Genomic DNA, 24,212 nt, shown 5'->3' with positions numbered 1-24,212 from the left:
GATTCCCTCATCCCTCCAGACGCTTATACAGACGCCCAGTCCAGCCTTGCGCCCGTCGCGCTCAGAACCCACAACCAGACCTCCCAGAACACTGTTAATGATGAAGCCGTCAAGGAGGACGTTATCTATTTCTGAGCTCCGCACAGCATCCGATGGGATGTAAAGACTTTGCCATGATGTTTCGGCCGGTCTTGAATCTTTACATAACGAAGACGTTTTAATCCTGTCTTAACTACTAACAAGTTTTATTGCAGCCTGCAAAAAAAACAAGATAAGTGTTTCAGTTTGTGCGAAAAAATAAAAGAAGCATGTCCAGAAAACCCAAAGACTTTGACGGACAGCTTCAAGCGAAGTTAACTAATTCTGTAGCATGCGCTCTGAACGCGCGATATGAAGGATAAATGGATGTTTTTGGTAGCGTATTGTTGTGGTGAGCTAATTTGCACAGCGTCAATGTCCATTTCATTTCAAACACTGTATTTGGGACGGCAATTTTCTGCAGATGGATCGGTTCCGTTTCAGTTATAGTTAGTGGTCACTCTGGAAAGTCATTGCTGATGGAAAAAGACTTTATTGAAATTTTTTCAATTTAAGTAACGGTCTGTTCACATACTGGTTTATTCTGTCCAAGATATTTTATTTTTGACCGTACACTGTATACATTATTTTTATTTGATAATTAATATGAATCCATTTCAGTGGTCGCTTTATTCACGTCATCCGTCTTTTTAAAGATTTCTTCCAAACGATCATAAAAAAAATAAGCAGAGAACGTGAAGAGAAACCAAGATTTTACTAACCAATATTCTGTTTTTAATTTTTATTTTAGTAGGTCTTTAAAGAGAATGTTATTATCTCAATTATCTCAATATTTTGAGGCTCCATTCAAATAAGTTGAAGGACACAAATGTTTCAGATGTTGAATAAGCCATATTTTCAGCTTTCCAAATTATCAAAAGGTCGATATAAGATAAGAATTTGTTTAAATATAAGCAATCGAATTCACAAAAACTCCCCAAAAAAATTTTGGAACAAAATTAAGAAATGAGGATCATTACAATTTTTGTGATGTGATGTAATTTTCATTACATTTTACCCTCAAATTTTCAATACCATAATGCAGAAACAATCTCATTCTCATTACCTTGATGTGAAGATATCTTTTTATTATTATTTTTATTATTCAAATCATTAAAAAAAATAGATGTATAGTAAGTATACATTATGGTAGTATTTGCTTTGCTGTTTTTAATTTCTGCTATTTTTAATAAAATTGGCAAAAAATTGTTGTCTGGTAACATTTTTGTTACTGCATTACAGTAATGAGAATTTGATTATTTATTTATTTATTTATTGCATTACGTTAATGAGAACTTTTGAAAATCTGCAATTAAACACATTTTCCACCAATGCAAAATTTAAATCATCCTAAAATAGGATTCGTCATCTATTTTAAAAATGTATTTAGGTAAAATATGACCTGCTCCACTTAATATTAGTGCCAAACAGAGAATTTATTAGTTTGCCCTTTTTGTAAAAACATTGTGGTAGATTTATACATTTCTTATTTTTTTAACAAAGTCAACTTGGTTTTCTTACCCATCCTAGTTATTTCCACATTCAAGAAGACATTTTATTAACTATTTATTCCATACATTTATTAATTTCCTGTAAACAGATTTACTTTTCGCATTTCCTCCTCCCTAATGACCCAAATTCATTTCATTCCATGTCTAATTTAAGTCCGTAAAGCTGTCAAGTATTTCTTCTGTTCTCAAATTGACCGCAGAAACGGCAGGTGTGATGTAATACTTACTTTGGATTTTAGAGTAATGCCCCCAAAGACTAGGACTTAAACCACTCCGTTTCATGAGCTGTGAGTATCAAGTCACTGAACGATCTCTGATGGTCGTTTCCTGCGACCATATGATTTGTATGTATATGTTGTACATAGTTTCGTTCTAACATAGATGAGATGTAGATATTATGCAAGGATGTCTTGTGACCAATGTAATTACATATGGTTATAGTGCTCAACCTGGGTGTAATTTTATTTCATTTTCTAGGCACTTTTTTCTTAAAAAAAATGAAGTCTGTCATTCAGTCTTAGTGTTTTTATTTTAGTTTAAAAACTACTCATAATGCATTGCTTTTGGATCACATTTCAGCTTATTTTTGATGTTATCGTTTATGAAACGGCTTTTCGATTCGATATTAAGCCTACATATTAGTTTCTAGGTCCAATGCTTTTCAGTGGTGCAAGTGAAGGGATATTTCACATGTTCTGAAGGTCAATGAAGCATAAATTAATCATGTGATGTTGATGATGTTTTAATGAAGTCAATGATATGGTTCGTCTCACTCCTTTAGCCGCAGCGCACTTTACTTCCGAATGAATCGTTCTCTTTGATTTATTGTATTTCTAAAAATGTGAGCTTAAAAAAATCCATCATGTCGCTCTAAATTGTCAATTGATCCGGCCGGCATACATTGTGACTATAGCTTCTTGGTGTCGGTGATTGTATGACATTATTGTACGATGTTATTCCTTTGTGGTTTTGTCACATTATTTCAGATATGTCCAAAAAAATATTATTTTTCGGTTTCCAGTTTCACTAGCCACTTTTCAATACCAGCTAACTTTAAGGGGACCTCAAGTGTTAATGTTTCTGATGTTTCTTGTCTTAAGGATTTAGCACGCAAGGCCAGTGTGAATTTTTTTCTTACCACACCATTTTACTCACTCTGCCGAAGAAAAATAGAAATACTTGTGAACACTTAAAACTGCTGCCTTTAGAGACATTTTAGTAATAAAATATGTGAAAAAAAAATCTGCTTCATGATTTACTCTTATTCAAACCTGAATTTGTGTCACTCTTTTTGTCTATGTAGAAAGGGTGGGTGGGGGGGGGGGGGGGGGGGGGCATTTTTCCTGCCCACCAAAATTTCATTATTTCAAATGTAGGCGCGTTGCGCGTGGTAAGCGCGCTCATAATCCGCCGGAGCCACCACAACATTGCCCAACATCAAATGGCAAACGTAATGCAAGCGGAACGAAACTGCTCGTTATTGTGTGGTTGACGGACCGTTTATCAGTTTGGACCAAAGCAGCGCGAGCCGATCTTGATCCAAGGGGGTAATCATAGACAGTAAAAGAAATGGACACAGCGACCTCGTTGATTTCAACGGAGAGAGTTGAAGCCGAACATGGGCACTCACTTCCTGATAGCCAAGCGTTCTGCGCAGGCTAAAACTGAGCTTGATGACGTAGATGTCACGTGAGCAACCTGACTGACAGTTGTAAATCTTCTAGTAGCTGTGCCAAGACAAATCTGAATCACCCATAGACAGTCACCCAACGTTAATCGTGCACAGAGACGGTGAAGCGCGACCTGCAGCAACTTTTGGTAAGTATTCTGATTAATTATTTTGTCATTTTGCTTAATATTTATTTATTTAAAATTTAACGTCAGTACGCCTGCGAGACTGTGCGAGCTTCTCCTCCTGTCTATACGGTAATGTCTCTATTGTGCGACATGAAGTCGCGTGGTTATGACGCAATTTTTAGCCTATTTTTACAAGAATGGCTTCTACGGGGCCATAACGTAAGATACAAAGTAATGGAGCCTTTTATACATTGTCGTGTATCTTTAGAAATAAATAATGGACAAATGAAGTCTTTGGACGCCTCAGATGTAAAGTTATTCGCTGTCAAAGTGACGCCAAAATGAATGGGAGTCAATGGGATGCTAACAGCAGGTGATAGCCAGCTACAATGGCGGCCCCCGGAGGCAGGTTCAACTTCCGGCTGATGGATTACAACCGCTACACGGTTTGGAGCAAGGGGGTAATCTTTGAGGCGTCCAAAGACTTCATTTGTCCATTATTTATTTCTAAAGAAACACGACAATGTATAAAAGGCTCCATTACTTTGTATCTTACGTTATGGCCCCGTAGAAGCCATTCTTGTAAAAATAGGCTAAAAATTGCGTCATAACCACGCGACTTCATGTCGCACAATAGATACATTACCGTATAGACAGGAGGAGAAGCTCGCACAGTCTCGCAGGCGTACTGACGTTAATTTTTAAATAAATAAATATTAAGCAAAATGACAAAATAATTAATCAGAATACTTACCAAAAGTTGCTGCAGGTCGCGCTTCACCGTCTCTGTCCACGATTAACGTTGGGTGACTGTCTATGGGTGATTCAGATTTGTCTTGGCACAGCTACTAGAAGATTTACAACTGTCAGTCAGGTTGCTCACGTGACATCTACGTCATCAAGCTCAGTTTGAGCCTGCGCAGAACGCTTGGCTATCAGGAAGTGAGTGCCCATGTTCGGCTTCAACTCTCTCCGTTGAAATCAACGGGGTCGCTGTGTCCATTTCTTTTACTGTCTATGTCTTGATCACGCGACACTCTTACTACACAGCGCTAATAAGAGATCAAGTAAAGGAAGCATTTGAATTTGCCACAGAAGTAATAACATCGCTGCGACTCCTGCGAGATCCAGTGAGAAACATTCACATTTCTCCGTTATTAACGGATCAAACAGCACTGACGTGGAAACCAGGAAGAAACATTGTGCCATGAATTAACTATCCAGTGTCCATGTAACGGAGGCCAGCTAGTAGTTGTTGTGCGAGTAAACCTCACTCCTCTGATCTCAATAGGCGCTCTGGCAACAGATGCTAGAGGCTGCAGTCTTTAGCCTCCTTGTTAGAGCTCCTGACTCTCATGCTTAGAGCGCCTGACTCTCATGCCGGAGACCCGGGTTCGAGGCCCGCTTGGAGCGGGTCAAGTGGGACCCGGGTGGAGGGGTTACATCCACATCATCAGCAACATTCACCATGGATGTACTGTAGTAACACTAACTGCAATGGAAGTTTGGCAGGAATAGTAGACTATAATGCCTTCAAGTAACATTTAGGTCGGTTTTATTTTGACATTATGAATACAATTGCTGCCCTCAAACTAATCTGAACTAAAATAAACCTTTATTTATAACTACTACAATATTACATTTCATTTTTTCCAAGGAGCTTTTTTGTTTTATATGCTCCTAAGAAGAGTCAATTATAGCTCCAGAATTGCTCAAAGTAAAAAAAATCATACTTTATGATGTTAGTTTTCATTTAAAAAAGAATTAAAAAAATTTAATCAAGGAAATGACCCAAAACCTGGTAAACAGTAAATTCTAATAACATAGGGCTATTTAGATAAACAATCTGGCGAGCATGTTGTTTTTAGGCTAATACACCAACAGCAAATTTCTGTTTAATAAAGCGCTCAGAAATGTGTGTTTCTGCGACTTAAGACATCTTGTATAATACAATGTCAAAAAATGAACAAAGCAGTCATATATGGATTCGTGCCGAATGAGAGACAAGTGAGAGTAGGTTACTTTTTAGCGCATTTCCCACATGCCAAATTAATTAATTTAAGCTCGGCGTTTATAATAAATGTTTTTTATGACGAATGCCTTTAATTACTTGTTTCATAAATATAGTTTTCAGTCCTGTTCTGAATACTGATAAATCTATAGTGACGGGAACTAAAATACATGTTTCTAGTGCTAAATGTTTGTAGACGTTTCGTTTTATTTACCTGTATTTTAAATTATTTTAATTGTAGGCTAATAATAAAATGTGACTTATACATGGATGCGAAATATGCAATTTCGGCCCTATGCGTAAAATACGGTAGGCTACATTTATTTAGATGGGAAAACAAAAAACAGTAGCCTACAGTAGTAGGCTATAATGTGTAGTACGCAACTATTCCGTTTTGAACACAGGCTGTACGTGTCTTGCCCATGGTTTTGACTGGCCAATTTACAATTGAACTTGACCGCAAAGGAAACTCAAACGTAAGTATGACAGTGCTTATGTTATGTAGTATCTTCCGTGTTGTGTACGGACAATATGGTTTTATTTCCGTCATTCTACGCTCATGTGAGCGCGTGACCCCACTGGCCGCGCGTCTGTTGATTCTGGCCCGGTTCTCACTGGAAAAGAGCCGGAGCCCAACTTAACAGGACCTGGTGGCCGTGTCTCTCAGGCCATGCTAATTGTAGAGCTGTGGCGGAACAAAGCTATTTTCAGGTGTTGTGGTTTTCCTTTGATCCAATTCGGAACTTACAGCCTCGTGTCCAGTTCCTGAGTAGTTACCAGATGATGTCTCGGTCTCTTGCTTTTGTAATGGTTTTTGAACCATCGAGCTTTGCTGTGTGTGTGTGTGTGTGTGTGTGTGTGTGTGTGTTTTGATGCTATGCTGCGAGACAAACCCTGTCTGGTTCACAAGTGTCTGTTGGCACGTCACTCTTCTTTAATTGTAGTTATTTTGTGCAAAGACCTCTGTCCGCAAACGAAAACAAACCTCATGCTGTTGATTTGTCGACTCTTCTCGGCTGTAAAAGTAGACAGAAATTCGCTTATAGAATTAGTCACACTAAATAATATACTTGGTAGTGCTCCAGACAAATTACTAGGGAATATTTAATATGTAATGTAGCCTATGCTAATAGACCTATATATTGCTTAGTATAAATTCGTTCCAGTTTGATCATTTCACTGTATTTGTGCCATTCTGCAAGAATATTTTTACTTGTTTAATAGCACATGTTGTGTTGGTTATGGACTATGTAAATTATTTCTTAGAATACCATTATTATAACTATAAATATATTCGCATCGTTATTGACATGTCACATGAACTACCAGTAAGTTTCATGAACTTTTTCTTTCTAATTTTTTTTTCTTCTCACAAACTTGCCACATCAGTTATCATACGGCTTCATTTCGAATCAAACATGAAAATTACTTCTTGTTCAATGAGTCAGTTGCGTCCCAAATGACACACTATGCACTTATACCCTATACTTCCGCACTATGTAGGCTACTCAGCTGTTGTGTGTGAACCCCGGAACGCGATTTTTAACCTCATCAGGAATGCAATTGAAAAAAAAAATTGTATAACACTCAAAGTGTTGATGTTAGAACTGCTAATTTGTAGACAAGCTGCTAGGCTAACACTTTTACCAGCATGATAGTGACTCTCTCTCTCTCTCTCTCTCTTTCTCTCGCTCTCTCTCTCTTTATTTTTATCTTTATCTCTCTCTCAGTTGCATAACAGCTCTGCAAAGTCTAGACCAGTGATCATGTCCCATGCAGGCCATATGACTTCCTGACCTGGCCTCGTAAAAATAAATGCATTTTGTGTATTTTTCTCTGTGTCCATGGAAACTGTTTTAATGACTATGACTTTATTGCTTTTTTGGTAATCATTTTGTAGTGTTTAAAGACCCACTGTTGTAAAGTGACCGATATAAATGTACAAAGGGTGGTGAATGAAGTTATTGTTCTTTGTTTATCATCATGAAAAGCGAAATATGGCCAGGAAGATAAGGTTACTGCGAACTGATAGTATGCCACAACACACACTGTGTTTATTCATAAGTTTGTGGAGGTGTAATCCAATAAAGTGGCCTGCAAAGAATCTGCTGCCATAGTAAAATCTTTGTGTATTTAGTTACAGGCCGTGTGTGTGTGTGTGTGTGTGTGTGTGTGTGTGTGTGTGTGTGTGTGTGTGTGTGTGTGTGTGTGTGTGTGTGTTGGATGGCAATCTGTGATAAAAAAAAATAAATGCTCCTGTGCCAAATAGCTGTTGAAAAAAGAGACTAAGATTCTTGCCAAGCTGAATGATCTATAAATGTCAATGGCCTGTTAGCGTTAGCGCGTCCAACCTGTTTGGTTTCATGAAGGGCTTTTACTGCTGCTTAGTTTGATAATAAATCTGTCAATCGTTGATTTGATTAAAAGGATTAAGGAAAGCAATATTATTTCCAGCAATTTATTGAAAAGTGTGTGATTCAACATTGTCTCTAATATTCTCCTTAGCAAAATAAAGGCTATTAAAATTATAAATGCTTTGCATTGGGTCTTGTTAATGCAACATAAAAGTTCTGTTATATTTGTGTGTAAAAGTCTGCAAATTCTTGGTAAACCAATTGTTGTGTATATTGATGATATTGTGGAAAATTGATGCTATTACGTAAGATGTTATCTTTTGTAAAAACATTCTTACATAAACTTTTAAGGCCCGTTCACACCTTTCACAAGGTTTTTTTCCAGTTAATGAATGAATTAATCCTGCTTTAAAGAGCTCAAGCATTTAAAGCGGCAGACAATAAAACTGCACCACATGCTTAGAATAAAAGCAAATATAGTCATCAGTTATAGTTATCGTTCTTGGTGTGAACAGCCCTTCAGGAAAAAGCGTTTTGTTGATTCAAACCTGCATGATTCAAACCTGCATCACCCATATGAACTCCAATTTTTGTGTAAATTCACACCAAGAACATTAACTGTAAAGATAACTATAATTCCGTCCACACCAGCGGACAGTATCATTCTGTTTATTCTAAATGAGTGCTTGTCTGTCACTTTAAAAGCTCAAGCTCTTTAAAGCGGGATGGATTCTGATTGGCTGTCTATGTATTTATCGTTCATCAGCTGGATAAAATCGTTCTGAAAGTGATTCCAACGATATCGTTTCTCTGTACCGTTATCGTTATAGCTGTTGTGTAAACTCTGCTATTTAATATTGAGAACGATTTTTACAACTATATCTTTATCGTTATGTTTATAGTCATCGTCCTTGGTGCGAATGGGGCTTACATTTTTGGTAACACCATAAGTTTCACAAATAATTTACTAAAAAATTATATTATCATATGAGGCCCAGTTTGTGCATGCTGTGTTAATATATATATATATATATATATATATATATATATATATATATATATATATATATATACATATATATTTAACAATCAGTGATGTTCACAGTCTTACAGTATATTTTTATCATTAAAATAATTTGATAAAATAATGAATGGAGCCTGCTGACCTTATGCTTCATTTTTTGGGCTTGTTCTTAGCAAATTTTATTGATAGAGCGTACACTGGAAATTGTTGGGAATGGGAGGTAGTTGGAATTGGATTGTGACATTATGAAGAACTGATCGAACTTAATAATTCTGAGCTTTCATTCTCTTTATTGACTTGGATTTCAAAATCACCGCAACATATTTGGCTCATCAAAGAATTTTGCTTCAATTTCAACTAACCTGCAACGAGCCACACACAAAAAGCCTAGGTACGTCCTTGCACACAGCTGCTTCATTAACCTTGTGAGTTACAGAGACTGACACCACAACACCCTAGAGACGGGCACAGACAGACGCCTCACTTCCTTTTGTTGTATTATTCATCCTGATGTCACTGTTCGAGTGCCTTTTCAGTTCAAGTGGCCCGTAATTATCAACCGGGCCCATATCGGGATGGGCAGGCTGGAGAAAAGACCATCTGCCCCACCCCGTCTGAATGACACAAAGGTCCAATTACGGCTCCGTTCCCGTCCTAGAGATATGATTCACTCTCATTCCTTCTCGTTTTTTCTTTACTCCAGGAAATTTCCTTGAATCCCACTCATCCCAAACAAACAAGGGGCATTATGGTGACGAGGAACTATTTCAAGCATCCAAACACGTGAAGCGTCCGTGGAATGCTTGTGAATAAGTTCTGTGGCATGTCTAGGCGCTATCTTTGTCACCATTCGGGGTAAAGAATCCACTTCACACATTGGAAGACAATTAAATCTGTGCAAACTCTTGCAAATATCATCATTCTCCTTCGCTGAGCTTAGAGGAACAATTTTCTTTTTCAATTTTTTCCCTTTGTTCACCTACTGAGAGTCGAGAAATGTTTTAAATTTGCTGCTACGCCTCGACCTGAGGCCATGGACCGCAGAATACAGAGCATCAAAGCGGCATCGCATAATAACATTCAGTGTTAATCAGAGCGCCGCTAGATCTGCCAGCGAAGCTTCTGTCCAGACCCCTGCCCCCCCCCAGCCGCCCCCCTACTGTTCCGTGTAATTACTCCATTGTGTAAACAGTGATTACTGTCGTCCCCCCCCCCCACAAACGCTGTTCCTCTCCACAGCCCGTTTCTGTCGGTACGCTCTCAGAAGTCTCTCGTCTCAATTTTAGAGACTCAGATTTCTGTGCACAATTGTTTTCCCAAATAAGCGGCTTCTTTTATGGCGTCTAGACAAAGAGATGTTTTGGCCAGGCGGGTGGAGGCGCCCAGCTCTTTGTGTTGAATGCCGAGTGATGTGCGTTTTACTGAGGGGAGATTTATGTGCTCCAGGAGAACCTGCAACGCTTGTTAAAGCGTGTCAGTTATGCTTCCTGTCCCTGGTTCTCATCATACATTAACTTTGGCAAGAACACATTTAAGAATTTTTGAAAATTCTGGGTTACGTACAATGTTTTTGGTCACAGAGATACAGATAAGATTAAGTGTTTTACTTTGCAATGAAGACTGTCCTCATATTTTCCTTTATATTTATGTTTATCTGTCTGTCTGTCATCTATCTATCTATATATCCATCTATCGTATTTGTTTATCTGTCTGTCTGTCTGAGGCTTGGTCAAGCTAAAATCAAGGTTTGTATTGACCAATATTTCAAACGAATATCTTCAGGTGATCATTTCATATATTATCTCACTAAGCTTCTCAATGTTGCTTAGCACACCTTGAGGTCTGAGTAAATGCTGTTCATGCCATAGTGTGGTGGCTCCCTCCAGTTAAACCACAGGACTTTGAGGAACCACTAGAACCATTAACGTTCCTGACAGATCACATCTTGACTCGACTGAAGGAAATTACCTGGGCACAGACGCACCTACACATCAGCACTTTAAGGGTGCCTGTGGTAAAAGACAGCCTGAATTGCGTATTTTTGTGGCCACTTTTCATCTACACGTTGCTTTGACTTGTCTGGCAGTGTCGACAACAACACATTTCTTACATTACTTAAGAAATTGGAGTTGCTGTGTTGGTTGGGAAATAAACCCCAGCTTGAACAGTGCCCGAGGATCCTAATTTTTTCTGAGCATATTAAACAAGATGTGCTTTGCAGGAGACTCCTGCAGGGCAAAATAACATTTTCGTTAGTGCATTGATTTAGTTGCAATTACAGGAGGTGGACAGTTGGAAAAAGGACGCTTCTTGCTCGGACCCTGGAGGTAAAATCCCCATGGGGGGCAACCATTGGAAGCTGTTTTTACACTAATGCGGGATCTTTGTGTTCCTGGCGGCCCCCAGCTGCACGCATCCGCCTGGCAGACACACGCCAGTATTTAGGTGAAGGGGGGCACCCGACCCCTGCCTCTGTCCCCAGTGTCCGTTCCACCCTATTGCGCTCTTTCTGCTCAGGGTTACGACAAGCATTAACCAACTACGCTCACTGAAACCGCCTACGCCAACCGCCCCTTCTTTCAGTCCACGCTGTGGCGGTTCTTCCTTTCCAGACCCTGTTGGAAAGTCCTTTTGTCTTCTGCCAAGATTCAACCGTCTATTTATGCGAGCTGCATTAATTGAGTCGGCGGCAGAATCTTTTTGAGTTTGTCGGTTTTGCATTTTGCATGACAATGGTGCTTTTAAGCAGTCTTACAAAAACAGGCTGGCGCACACACACCCTGCCAAGATCCCTTTGAAAGGAAGATATCCCGTCTCGTATCCCGTGCCTTTTTGTGTTTCTCACTGCATTCATTCAGATGCTGTTCCCCATCTGCGCTCACCTGAAGCACTTAGCGGGTCAACATGCTCAGCTGGAATATGTTGCTGGTGATGAATGAAGTTTGTTTTTGCCACCGTTTTTCCAGTCCACACAGCTACTCTGTCAGCAATGCATGATCATTGTCAAGTAAATTAATTGATTTCTATCATAAAACTTTAGTTTCCAAATGAGTGTCACAGCTATAACCTATAAACCATAAGCTCTTTGCAACTAAAACTAGGAGGATAAACAGGAAAGAAATTTTTTTCAAAGACCATTTTGTTCATTTTTACCAAGTGTGCCAATATTAGTAGATCTTAAAATAAATTACCTAAGGCCTCAATAACCTTCAAACTTCAAAGCTTCAAAGAAACTTTGCTAGATTAAACTGTCATCCTATTTATTGCAAAGGCTTCAGTGGTTGCAAAATAATTTTTTCAAAGACATCTGTCTGGAAAACCCAGTTTTCTTCCCCATGGGAGCGCGCCCAGCTGCTTTTAGGGATTTCTCCCATCTGGCATCTCTGATCGGCTCTATTAGTGCACAGACCCGTGGCTTTTGACCTCCACATGCATAACTTATTCGAGAGTGTCTGGCGGGCATCAGGCCAGCTCTTACTTTCTGTATCAATGTCTTTTTCAATCAGTCTCCTGGAGCTCAGTCATGGATTTGATTTGGAAACGACTGAATTGGTTAAGATGTAATAGAGGAATGTTTGATTTCATTAATGTTGATGTCTTAACGTCACCCTGTTATGCTATATTAAAGGCTCCTAATTTTGTTTTGGAGGTCTCCTGCAATTGGTTTACATGCATCCAAGGTCAAAAAATGTATTTAATTTTCTCGTAATATACGTGGCTGCATCACTCTTTTCTCACAGTGTCTGAAACGTCTTGATAAATGATTTGGTCTCCCTAAACCCCTTCTTTCAAGAGCTACTCTGCTCTGATTGGTCAGACAGATCAGTCAGTTGTGATTGGTCTACTCTGCTCTGATTGGTCGGATGATCAAGTCTGTTGTGATTGGTCTACTCTTCTCTGATTGGTCAGATGGCCCAGTCTATTTTGATTGGTGTACTCTGCTCTGATAGGTCAGATGGTCCAGTCTTTTGTGATTGATCTACTCTTCTCTGATTGGTCAGTTCATCCAGTCCTTTCTGCTTACAGGGCATGTCGGAAATAAAGCACCCATTACCATATCTGAATTTCAGCTCCACGTCTTCCTCAGCACTTGATACACAGTGATACTAACAGTAACGATGATGTTGGTTTTGCCGTATAAATTCGCGCTTGGGTCATCATTTTTTGGAAGAGATGCAATGAAAATTTGCTTTCATGGCACAGTAAACAGTGTCTTCTCGACATGTCGACAACATGAACCAAATTCCTCCAATCTCAGCTACAACTACAGTGTTTGAGGGTCAAAATAGACATTGTTCACAGGTAGTCAACGCCATTATGGCAATTTGTTACAAACCTACATTGGTTTGTGCAGGAAGACCGGAATTACTGACAACTTACAACATTCCCAAACAGATATATTACACACTACATGAAAGGTAATATGTGAAAAAGCATAATAGGGGCACTTTAGTTATCTGCCTTTAGAACAAGGCGTTGATATTTGATTAGTGGTCCTACAACCCTCTGAAGTGACTTCTGGATTTTTCTTCTGGATGATTCATAAGGACATCTGGTTAGTTTCTCAACAGTTCGTTTGAGAGAAATGTTAAATTTTTGTAATACAATTTCCCTATTAAAATAAACATTAGATTGGCTTCAATTATTTGTCTCTTTCTTTCAACAGCCAGATCTCTTACCCTACAGTCTTGGCAAATGAACGCAGTCTGGAGTCTTGTGCCATTCGTTGGCATTTCCACTAATCACACCTGCCCAGGAATGAGTGGAATGAGGCTGGTGCCATGACATGTACCCACACACCCTTTCAAGAGTCGTGTCTGAAGACGACCCTCTCTGAGTGGAAATAGCAATGTGAAGTCGTAAAGTTTGTGCACAGAAATTGGACTTTACACTGGAAATCGCTGTGGTTGAAATCAACTGGGTGTGACTGACAATTTAAAAATTCCAGAGTATCTAGCGAGTTATGAAAGGTGTGAGACATTCCTTGTCATTCATCCGATCATAGTCATGCTAATCCAAAAAATCCTGGTGCAACAATAAGAACGCTTAGCATTTTCACAGACATTTTATTTGAAAAAGTCTTTAACACACACTGACAGATGTTAGAAACAATATTTGTCATTAAATGTCCAAAACAAACAATTATCAATGATATAAAAAAATTGTACACAAATTAAGACATTTTTCACAACACAACATATTTCAATGCAGAACAGTTTGCCAACGCAACATTTAGCTGGTAACATGTCTCTATCTGTGCTGCTTTCTTTTGCCTCAGGCAACACATTCTTACGTTTTACGTTTAAGAAAAACACCCTTATGAGTGTAGATGACCGTTCAACAGTGAGAAGGACAGCGTCTTAATACAATGTGCAAAATCTACTTTACAAAAATACTATATACTTCACAAAATAATATTTAAGACGTTTATGTTTTTTTTTCACTTTGAAAAGAGTTGAAAAAATTGAACCATTAGCTGGAAACAATTAAAGAAAAAATCCACCGCTTTAGTAGTTTAACCACCTGTTATTCACATTGTAAACTACACATTCCAAAGTTGAGTGAAACTGCTATTATGAATAAAGAAAACAAAGCCTATTTTAGGACCATTGCATAGTATCATTCATTTAATGACAATTAAGAACATTTTTCATAATTACCGTAATTTGTCCAGACTTAAGTATTTATTTTTTAAATCAGCATACACGTATATTTTATAATTTCTATCATTTAAATAATGTATTATTGTTCTTTTCCATTATGGTAAACCCTTTTTTGCATTACGGTAATACAAATTTGAAAACATATTAGGGCTGGGAAAAGATTAATCGCGATTAATCGCATCCAAAATAAAAGTTTGTGTTTACATTATATATGTGTGTGCACTGTGTATAATTATTTTGTATATATAAATACACACACATGCATTTATACATATAAGAAAACATTTATATTTATATATAATATAAATTATAAATAAATATATACAGTATATACATGCAAATATTTCTTAAATATATACATGCATATGTGTGTATTTATATATATATAAAATAATTATACACAGTGCACACACATATATTATGTAAAAACAAACTTTTATTTTGGATGCGATTAGTCGCGATTAATCTTTTCCCAGCCATAAAATATATCAATGCAAACAATCTAAAAACAGGTTTCAGTGCCTTCAAGCAACATATAATTTCTTATTCGGTTCTTCTTATTTTGCATTGTAACATTATTTTATGACAATTTGGATCACATTTACACCTTACCGTCATTTGTCCAAGATTAATGTTTTTTTTTTTTAAATAATACATTCTTGTTTTTTTTCCATTATGATAATGACTTTTTGCATTACGGTAATGAGAATTTGGAGGGAACATGTTTTAATTGCCCTAAAAATAATAATGCAATGCAAACATCCTATGAATGCATTTTTGGGGTGAAATATGACCCAAACTTGTCTATTAGCTCAGCCTGGCTATTCATCTAGTACTATTATAACAAGAATACAGTGCTGATCAGAAAAATGTTTAGAAAGTGTGTAATATATTCAATATTCAAAAACATTTGATATAAAAAAGGCAGCACAGCCTAACTAGTTATTCAACCGTTTTGGGTTAATTTCCCCTTTCAAAGGTCACCCGAATTTGACCAAGAACACAATGAGCCCTGTTTCATGCATGAAGGTGAGTAACCAGAGGCTAGAGTTAATAATTACTTAAATAATGAATGCAGAGGATCCGTGTGAGTGAGTGAGACGTTGAAGCGTGGAATCTCATGCTAAAAATAGCCTGGTTTAAATAGTGAAGTCTAGTAAGTTTATGTACACATGTGTTCACAATGTTATCTGCATCTCTTCTGGGTTGCGTCTCGCCATCAGAACTGCAGTGACCTGGGATGGGTCCCGGTTGCCATGGTTACCATCCCGACTGACCTAAGGCTTGGTTTCCAGTGAAAGGTCCATGTGAATGTGAAGGAGGAAAAGCGCATCCCCCTCCTCCGGCATTCCCAAGCCTCGTAGGGGGGGAAATCGGCTGCATTCCAGAGAACGCTGAAAGATCTGAGGATGGAAAAACAGGGAATGAGTTACACATGTTGAACTTTACATGGTTCACCTACAATCCTTCACATTAGTTTAAAAAACTGAGTGCATGACAAAACTAGCATTTGCATCATGGTATGTATATAATATCAATGTATACAAACACCTACTAATGAGATCACGTTCGGTATGTTAAGCTGCTTTTCATTTCAAAAGAGCTTTAAAACTTGTACTATAAAATTGTTCTTGCCCTGTTAAACGTGTTTCATGCCCTGAAACATGTAGGTAATGAGATCATGAAGTTCACTTGTGCCTAATTTCCACTTTTACAACATGTTTTTCCACAACCTATAAAACAAGCTGTTCCTTCAGATGAGTTTTTGATCATTCTACTTTAAGAGTGTATTTTGTCTTTGTGGTTGCATTAGGAACGTGTAAACCGTTTTGACTTCCAATAATTGAATGCTAGCAAATGAAAAATATATACACAAATATGCTGAAAAAATGACATTAATATGAATTTTAATATGATTTTTTTAAAGACATTTAAAATAAACATATATAACATTTGTTTTTTGTTTTACTTTTTTTTTAAACAGTGTTGTAAATGTATGTGCACAGTTTCCAGTTAGGCTGATTACAGCTCTCTCGCAAGGAATAACGCTGAGTCTCCTATTGACACCACTGAAGCTGATTTAGAGTTTAACAAGGTTAACAGCGCTGTAAAGTCTAGTTAATACTGTGAACGAACTGCTAAAACTAGCCAGCTGATCCTTTTGCACCCCGCCATGTCTCTTGACACCACAACACGTGTCACCATGTGTCTGTTGGTGTAATTAAAGGCTTGAACCCCTTTTTCTAATCAATACAGTTCTGGACATGATGCATGAGGGTCATGCATTCAGTTGTGGACAGAAAAAAACAGTAAATTAAAATACTGTTTGGATATGAAAAGTCATGCATGGACGTTCCTCCCAATATTGCTGATGCCTGTTTTTCCGTTGTTGAGACGATCAACACTCCAGCAGCCTTAAAAATACTACCTGAGAGCTATCACCCTTACACAAGTACAGCAGCTTCAGCGCCAGTTATATTTAAACATCAGCGTCCCGTATTTCATTCCATTGTGTTATTTCTGGGACATGGCAGACACTTTAATTTAAGACATGAGAAGCGATGCTGCACAAACGCTTGGGCGAAGTGAACAGCGCTTCAGTGTTTCGTAAATAATGCTCGAGCAGCGCTTATCCATCAGCGTCAGTGGTCTCACCCTTCCCAAACCAGCAGCAGAGCAACTGACCTTTGACCTAGTTTGAAGCCCTTGGGAATTCCATTAAAGCAAGTCTAAAGACCCGAACGCATGCCTGGGATTCAATCAGCTTGTGTTCAATAGATTGTATAGACTCGTTTTCATCACCTAGCACAGCCTCAAACTGGAAACCCTTCTTGGTTTTCTTCATTACTTTATTCTTCCAAACACTGGAATTCATAGCTTTTATTAGGCATGTCAACTACATGCTAAAACACACCTTTCAGCTTTTAAGGACTTAAGGTCTTTGTATTCAGAGTATTATTTATTTATTTCATTAACATTTTTTATTCATTTGTAAAGCACTTATGCGTTTGCAAGTTACTATTTTTACAGAATAAATATAAATGGTGAAATAGGATTTTTTTTCATTTTAATTAGAAGGCTAAGACTAAAATAAAATAATAAAAGATATAGGGAAATATTTATTAATCAAATTAATTTATTTTTATTAGGCTAAATATTATAGTAAACTGGAAGAAAATAAAACTATATCTGAGAAATAAATAAATAAATAAATATGTATCACCCAAATTCATGAATTTTAAATAAAAATATTTAAGTCATATTAATCAAATAAATTTCTTTATTTTTTTACTTTATTTATAATTGTTTTTCATAATTAATAAAACTTGAAATAAATACGAAAATAAATAAACTTAAATAATAAATATTAACCACATTAATTTATGTAGGCCTATGTATGATAACCCTTAACACCAATTAAACAATAGGCTAGGCCTAATAAATAAATACATATTTATTGAACTGAAATTAAGTAGCTGGTTTGGCTCCTGCTCTTTCCCGATGGCTTCAGTATCTGTAATAAGGGTCACAGGGCTAAATTAATGTCAGCTGTGTAAACTACTGTGTGAATTGATCTGTGCTCGGATCGATCCCGAATCAGCACCTTATTTATTAGCAAACGCCTTGCTTTGCATTATAAGCCGCCGATCAATATTCTGTAATGTTTAGCTGAGAGCGGATCGTGCGGATTAGTTAATAGGCTAAATGGTGAAAAGACGGCATCTTAAATCTTACTGGCATTTTCTTTCTCATATTTTATTGTGTTTATGAGTTCTAATTGATCTATAAGTGATGAAGAATACCGGCTCTTTTTAGTCTATGCGCCCCCGGTTTGAAAAACAAAGGCAGTTTGTATGCTAATCGCAGCCTTTTCACCTCATCTTATGTATGAATATTATGCAATTCTGATTAATTACACCAAGCGAGTTCGTGGCTGAATGACCTGTTTGATCTAATTACGGCTGGTAATCAATTTGAGGCCTTTGTATTATTCAATCTCTTTCCGCGGGTCCTGCTTCCACGGACAAAGAAGTGAAAATTTTCCATTAACTTTATGCAGATCCAGCCACGCCGCGGGGCTCGAGAGACGCTGTGACTCCGCGCGCGTGTCGGTAAAATAGGCTGGCCGCAGCTGCCAAAATAAAGGATCTTTCTCTGGTTTTTTTTGTTTTTTTGTTTTTTTTTAAGCTAGCATTAATAAAACATTAGTATTGACCGTGACGGTCACTCTGGTCCTTCGTGAATGCTAAAACCGTCAGGAACTGACCCTTGACCTAGATCAGGTGTGTCATACAACAAACAGAGAATCATATGGTGTGTATTGGATAAGTGCCAGTTACTACAGCCTGCTCTGCAAGACCAAAGAATGAGAGGATCTTGATAACTTCCTCCATGGTGCTCATGTTACATTTCGGATTAGTAGTCTTGCCAACATTAAAGCTGCCTGAAGACTGGAAATATAATTCATCTGTAACCAGTTACATTCTATCTTACTATTCTCTGAGTACCGCATGGTTTAGCCTACACTTTATACAACTTCTTTTAATAGTAGTTAGTGAGACGGTAGGCATTATGGAACAATAAACATTTTAAACTGTAGCATGCAAATAGCCTCATCACAAAGGGCCTATTTTAACAAAATGGTTATTTTGCATTCAAATTTGTGTAAAGGTCTTATTGTGGTACTAAGACAAGACTCAAAAAGAGATTAAATATCTGATATTTCATCCAGATCATTGCGAGTACTGTAAAAGGAAGTATAATCAAGCACAGTATAGTATTCAGCACTGTAAGCCTGCAGTTGTAGGTCATACATATTGTATAAATAGGAAGTCTGTATACTGGGCACTGTATATTGGAAAAGTATACTAGCATGCTATTTCAAACATATCCAAAGTTAAACCACAATCTGAGCAGAGTTTTTTGGCAGGTATTAATTTAAGCCTCACTGTACGTTGATATAGGAAATAGACCTGTGCTTGTCAAATCATTTCATGGGGATGTACAAGTAAATAAACAATGCCTGTAAGAATTAGGTTGGGTTAGAAAAAGCATTCTAAGTATGTTGGACGAACTGCGTTCCAAAGTATTCTGTACCAACTCAAAGTCAAACAGTGACTCACTGTGCTGATATGCTATGACAATAGGAAAGAAACTTATCTGTGTGACTGGCTGGTGAGAAATTATCTGAGAGTCTACACCTTTAGTGCGATGTATCTTCGATGTGCTCTAATGCATGTTGGTCTGTGGCAACTATGAACATCAAAGAAAAGAACATCTTCTCTATTTATTTTCCTCGCCCTTTACAAGATGACAACTTCAAAAGCAACGTATATTTTTAGCTTTAAGCTGCTGGCTGCCAAATGGTGCAAAATATAGCTGCACCCTATTCCACATGCCTAACTCCAGCATTTCTGACAAGACTATTCTGTGCAAAATTCAATGGCGAATTAGTGATATTCAAAAGAGCTGGAACTTCAACGTTTGCACTCAAAGAAGGATAAAGAAGACTTGTCAGCTGCAGCCGTGCAGATCTGAGGCCTCACAGGCTCTCTTCTTCCCGTCTCCACCCTAACCATCTGTTTATTATTGAGGAAGGGCAAACAGCAGTTCCTCTAGGCGTCCTTCCATTAAGTGAGAGCTGAGCTCAACAAGCTGCGAGTGCTAAACAAGACGATGTGTTTTAGAAGTTGAATTAGTGCGAGTTTTTAGCACTACAAAAATTCTTTATGTTTTACAACAAATAAAGTGCAGGGTAACCTGACAAGTTGAAAGGCTCCTGTCTCCATCCTTGAATCTTCCTGCCAAACATTACGCATCAATATCAAATAAACACGCCTTCTCTAAACATCAATGACCTGTGGGAAACCATTATTTGAGTTTGTTATCTGTCTGGCTACTGTGTACACAATTGAGAACAATAAGCCCTGACATTTATATAAAAGAAAAGACAGAAGATTTGTAAACAATACACAGAAGCAAGACCATACACTTTTTCAGTGGAGCAATGTGCAAAAAAATGGTACAGGCCTCACCATTTGGCATAACTGCAAGCATGAACCTGATCCTATTCTTGCTGGAAGCATTTGGGAAAGCTTGTACGCCCAAGAGAGAAGTGTTTTACTCAGTAATTTGTGCTGCCACATTCCTTAAAACTATTAAGAAACATATCATCTTTATTTGACATCCAACAGCAGCACTTATTACGTTTAGACATTTCTCATCGAGAAACAAAATAACTCCTTTATACATTTGAGAGGGCAGATGTATACAAAGCAAATGTTGTCAGTTGGTCCAGGACAGTGACATTGGACAATACTCACCAAATAAGAGTTGTATTTTTCTTCAAGATGGGAGGTACTTCCAGGTGCTGACAAATGCTGTTGGGATAAGCGAATACGGTATGCTTGTTATGCTATCCCATGAGTCCGTTGAGGGGTCATAGCAGTCCAAGGTTTTACACCTCTGTGCTCCAAAGTATCCCCCGACCACATACAGGCGATTCCCCGACGCCACTGCATGACAGCTGATTCTCCTTGAAGTCACGTCACCAAACTTGGTCCACTGGAACGTCTCGCTATTGAAGCGGTACGCGGAGCTCGCTGAGAACTCAGTATCTCCACCAATGACCACAACATGGTTCCCAACAACTGCTGCCGCTGTGTAACGCCAAAGCTGAGGACAAGTGGCCGGGACAGTCCACCTGTTCTCACAGGGGTCGAAGCACTGAACCTTTGGGTACTTGTCTCTGTTGACACTAGTCCCTCCAAAAGCAAAGAGTTTGTTTTTGGCCCCTACGACAGCAGCATTGCTCACACCCTCTCGAAGAGGAGCTACCAGTGTCCACTTGTTGGATTGTGGGTTGTACTGCTCCACTTGTTTAAGGGACACAGATGGGGATGCAGGGAATGACCCTGCAAGGGATGTGTGTCCACCTACTACATACAGGATGTGGTCAAGTTCTGCTGAACCATGTCCAAATCTAGCGACGAGCATCGGTGCAGCTTTGGACCATTCGTCATGCAAGGTGTCATAGACCCACACGTCTTTTGAAGACCCGTTTTCAGACCCTCGACCACCCGTGACATATACTTTACAGCCGATTGCGCAAGCACTACACTCTTTGCGAGGGCTAGGAATGTCCGTTTTGGGGTTGATCTCTTTCCCCTTGTGATCAATCATGTATACTTTGTCACACATGAACGTTTGGCCCCCTAGAAGCAAGAGGGCTTGGCTGACCTTCCGGGGTTGTGCGCAGAAACCTGTGACAACTCCGTCGTTCTGCAGGATCTTCATTTTGCAACGGACAGCATCTTCTACAATCTCACGGCCCAACTTGTGTCCCATGACGAGCTCCTCGGATGCGACATTCTTTAGCAGGTAGGACTCCGGAAGTAGAGCGAGGCGAACACAGCGCAGAAGGTCTGGAAGATCCAGATGTCTTCTCCCAATGTCTGCTCTAACCCAATCAATAACAGCCTCGTACACAATGCTCTCATCCTCAACCTCCAACTCCTCGCTGAAAACAAGCTCCTGAACTTTATCTTTGGGCAGGCTTAAGAAGTCCTCAGTGTGGTAGAGATTAGCGAAATTTGCCAGGCACATCCGCCAAGAAAGTTCATACAATCTCTGGCACTGATGAGCATCGGACAGAAGCATCATCCCAAGACAGTTGGACGGATGCAGGTTCTTCTCCAGGAATTCTGCAGAGGCATCGCGGATGTCATGGAACTGGAGCATGTCGCCAGCCTCCAGCAAAGACTCTGCGTTTTCCTCATTGATGATCACACGGGCGGAGTAGGCATAGTCAAGCAGGAGCTCCAGAACCTCCGGGTGCAAAGAGTCGTGGAAGTTGACCTCGGCATCTCGGCTCTCCTTCAGGCCACCGCTAAACATGGCCTCAAAATAGCGGCTACACGATGCCAGAACCACCCGGTGGCATGGGAATGCTCGATGTCCAGCACGCAGGACTACATCCGTGAAGACATGTCGCTTGCGGAGGAGATTGAGGTGGGTAAGCAGGCTGTCTGGATGTGACGTTTTGTGGAACAGATGGATGTTCATTGACCCAGAACTTGACCTTGACTTTCGGTTCTCGTGATTACTGACAGACATCTTTGAACTGGATTAAAAAAAAAAAGAAGAATTTTTTTTTGAAACCATTTCCTTTCAGATTCCCATTATCATCTCAAATCATCCGTGTACATTAATTTGATATTACTCAGAAGGCCTATTGTTCAGCAGTGTTTAAAAATCCTTAACATATAATTAGATGGTGGATACATCATAGTTAGGGCAATTACACTTGGAACCAACCATATCCTTGGACGGCAGTAAACCCATAATCGTTTGTTAAACAGCATTTCGTTTACCTTGAGATTGTTCAGTACAAGGGTTAATGATTTATGGGAAATGAATCATCGCCTTCCTCTTTGATCTCTGATAAAGTTACTGCTCTTAGCTATCATTTCATAATTTCAGTTATGCATAAAACAAAGTAAATTGCATAGGAGTATGAAACTTAATTGTCTAACAATAGTAGAACAGTGAACTAAAATGACTACTGCACCATTGTCAAAAAAATAACATTTCCATGTGTTTTGTTGTATTTTAAATACTGGTCACATAATAAGGCAAGAGACCAATTTTTTTTAAAGCCTTTAAATAGACACCAAAATGTTATTTTTCCGAAGATAGATCAACCAAGATATCAATGACTTTGTTTACTATGCTAGTCATAAAATAGCATATTCATTTTTTTTTGTTACTAGAAATACTGTCATGAGAAATATGAATATATGAAAATTCCGTATGAATGTAGGCTACCATGGTTTTAAGGTAAGATAACTGCAGTGACTGGTCAACTATGGCAACACGTGCATTTTTTTGCCGTTTAAATAACTTTAATACAAATATATTCTATATAGTTTTCTTTTCGGTAAAAAAAAAACTTTACATGAAGAAATGGACATGACGTTTAGAGTAGCCTACTTCGCAACGTATTTAAATATTTAATATTAAAGTGACAGATTTTCGACATACAAATCTACTGAGCGGTCCAATACAATCCATGTATATAGGCTACTCGCGCTTGAATATTTAACATTGTGTCGTATAACCAATTATGAAAAAAGTAGCATGAATTTACCTTATTTCCTTTCGTTGCGCGGACTTGAACAGTATGCATTCGACTTTTAAAGACGCGTGTTACTTTAAGAAGTCTTGAAAGATTTCAGTAGTAACATTTCTCGTGATGGGATCAGTCTGTAGTCTGTGAGATCCGCCTGTTACACGCTGGGGAACATTACTACTGTGACTCGAGAATCAGTGAGTGAGTTTAGTGTGGACCTCAGTCGCTCCTCCTCTTTCCGCATGTTAAATGTCCAATCCTGGCGGAGGAGGTGATCTTAGGACATGTTTTATTTCTAGTAATGAGAAGTGTTTTGGATAATTAGTGAGCATTTGGTGTGTATGAATGTGATGCACTGGAATTGAGACACATGTTTTTCATGTTTGAGATTGTGAATGATAGGAACGTCGTATATAAGACTGTGTAAGCCTCCACAGATAGCAACAACACTATCTCTTTCTTCTTTAGAAGGTCATATTGCAGTTATGCATAAACTATTTGCAGTCACTCTTCAGTTTAAGGACAGAAATTCGCCTCTCTTCAATTACGTTTGTGAACGTGCATGCCTTTTTTAACAAAAGCCTTTTTTTGGGGTCAAAAATAACTAAAAAAATAGACTGGCAAATGAGATTTTAAATACAGTA

At 38.5% G+C, this 24,212-nt stretch overlaps 2 protein-coding genes across 5 annotated transcripts in view; one reads left to right on the top strand and one right to left on the bottom strand.

Moving 5' to 3' along the window:
* Positions 1–2,099, top strand: part of arhgef18b (rho/rac guanine nucleotide exchange factor (GEF) 18b) — a 38,943-nt gene extending 36,844 nt beyond the window's left edge. For all 4 annotated transcript variants that reach the window (XM_077226082.1, XM_077226084.1, XM_077226085.1 and 1 more), the window contains one exon: positions 2–2,099. In XM_077226082.1, the coding sequence (XP_077082197.1) occupies positions 2–135 (134 nt within the window). In that variant the 3' untranslated portion in view covers positions 136–2,099. The remainder of the gene's footprint in view (position 1) is intronic.
* Positions 2,100–15,211: 13,112 nt separating this feature from the next.
* On the bottom strand, positions 15,212–23,793 carry enc3 (ectodermal-neural cortex 3). The gene is made up of 3 exons (XM_077226080.1): positions 23,587–23,793; positions 20,762–22,560; positions 15,212–15,841 (listed from the first exon to the last, which is right to left on the bottom strand). The coding sequence occupies exon 2, from the start codon at positions 22,551–22,553 to the stop codon at positions 20,784–20,786; it is 1,770 nt and encodes a 589-aa protein (XP_077082195.1). The 5' UTR covers positions 22,554–22,560; positions 23,587–23,793; the 3' UTR covers positions 15,212–15,841; positions 20,762–20,783.
* Positions 23,794–24,212: the final 419 nt, after the last annotated feature.

This window comes from Siphateles boraxobius, unplaced genomic scaffold (assembly GCF_051911475.1).
Source record: "Siphateles boraxobius isolate OS27281-9 unplaced genomic scaffold, OSU_SipBor_1 13, whole genome shotgun sequence".
Classification (NCBI taxonomy): Eukaryota; Metazoa; Chordata; class Actinopteri; order Cypriniformes; family Leuciscidae; genus Siphateles; species Siphateles boraxobius.
Note: the sequence above shows the minus strand (reverse complement) of the source record. Positions and strands in the feature narration are given on the sequence as shown.

Coding starts and splice junctions, on each gene's coding strand:
- enc3 (XM_077226080.1), bottom strand. CDS start 22,553: ATGTCTGTCAGTAATCACGAGAACCGAAAGTCAAGGTCAAGTTCTGGG.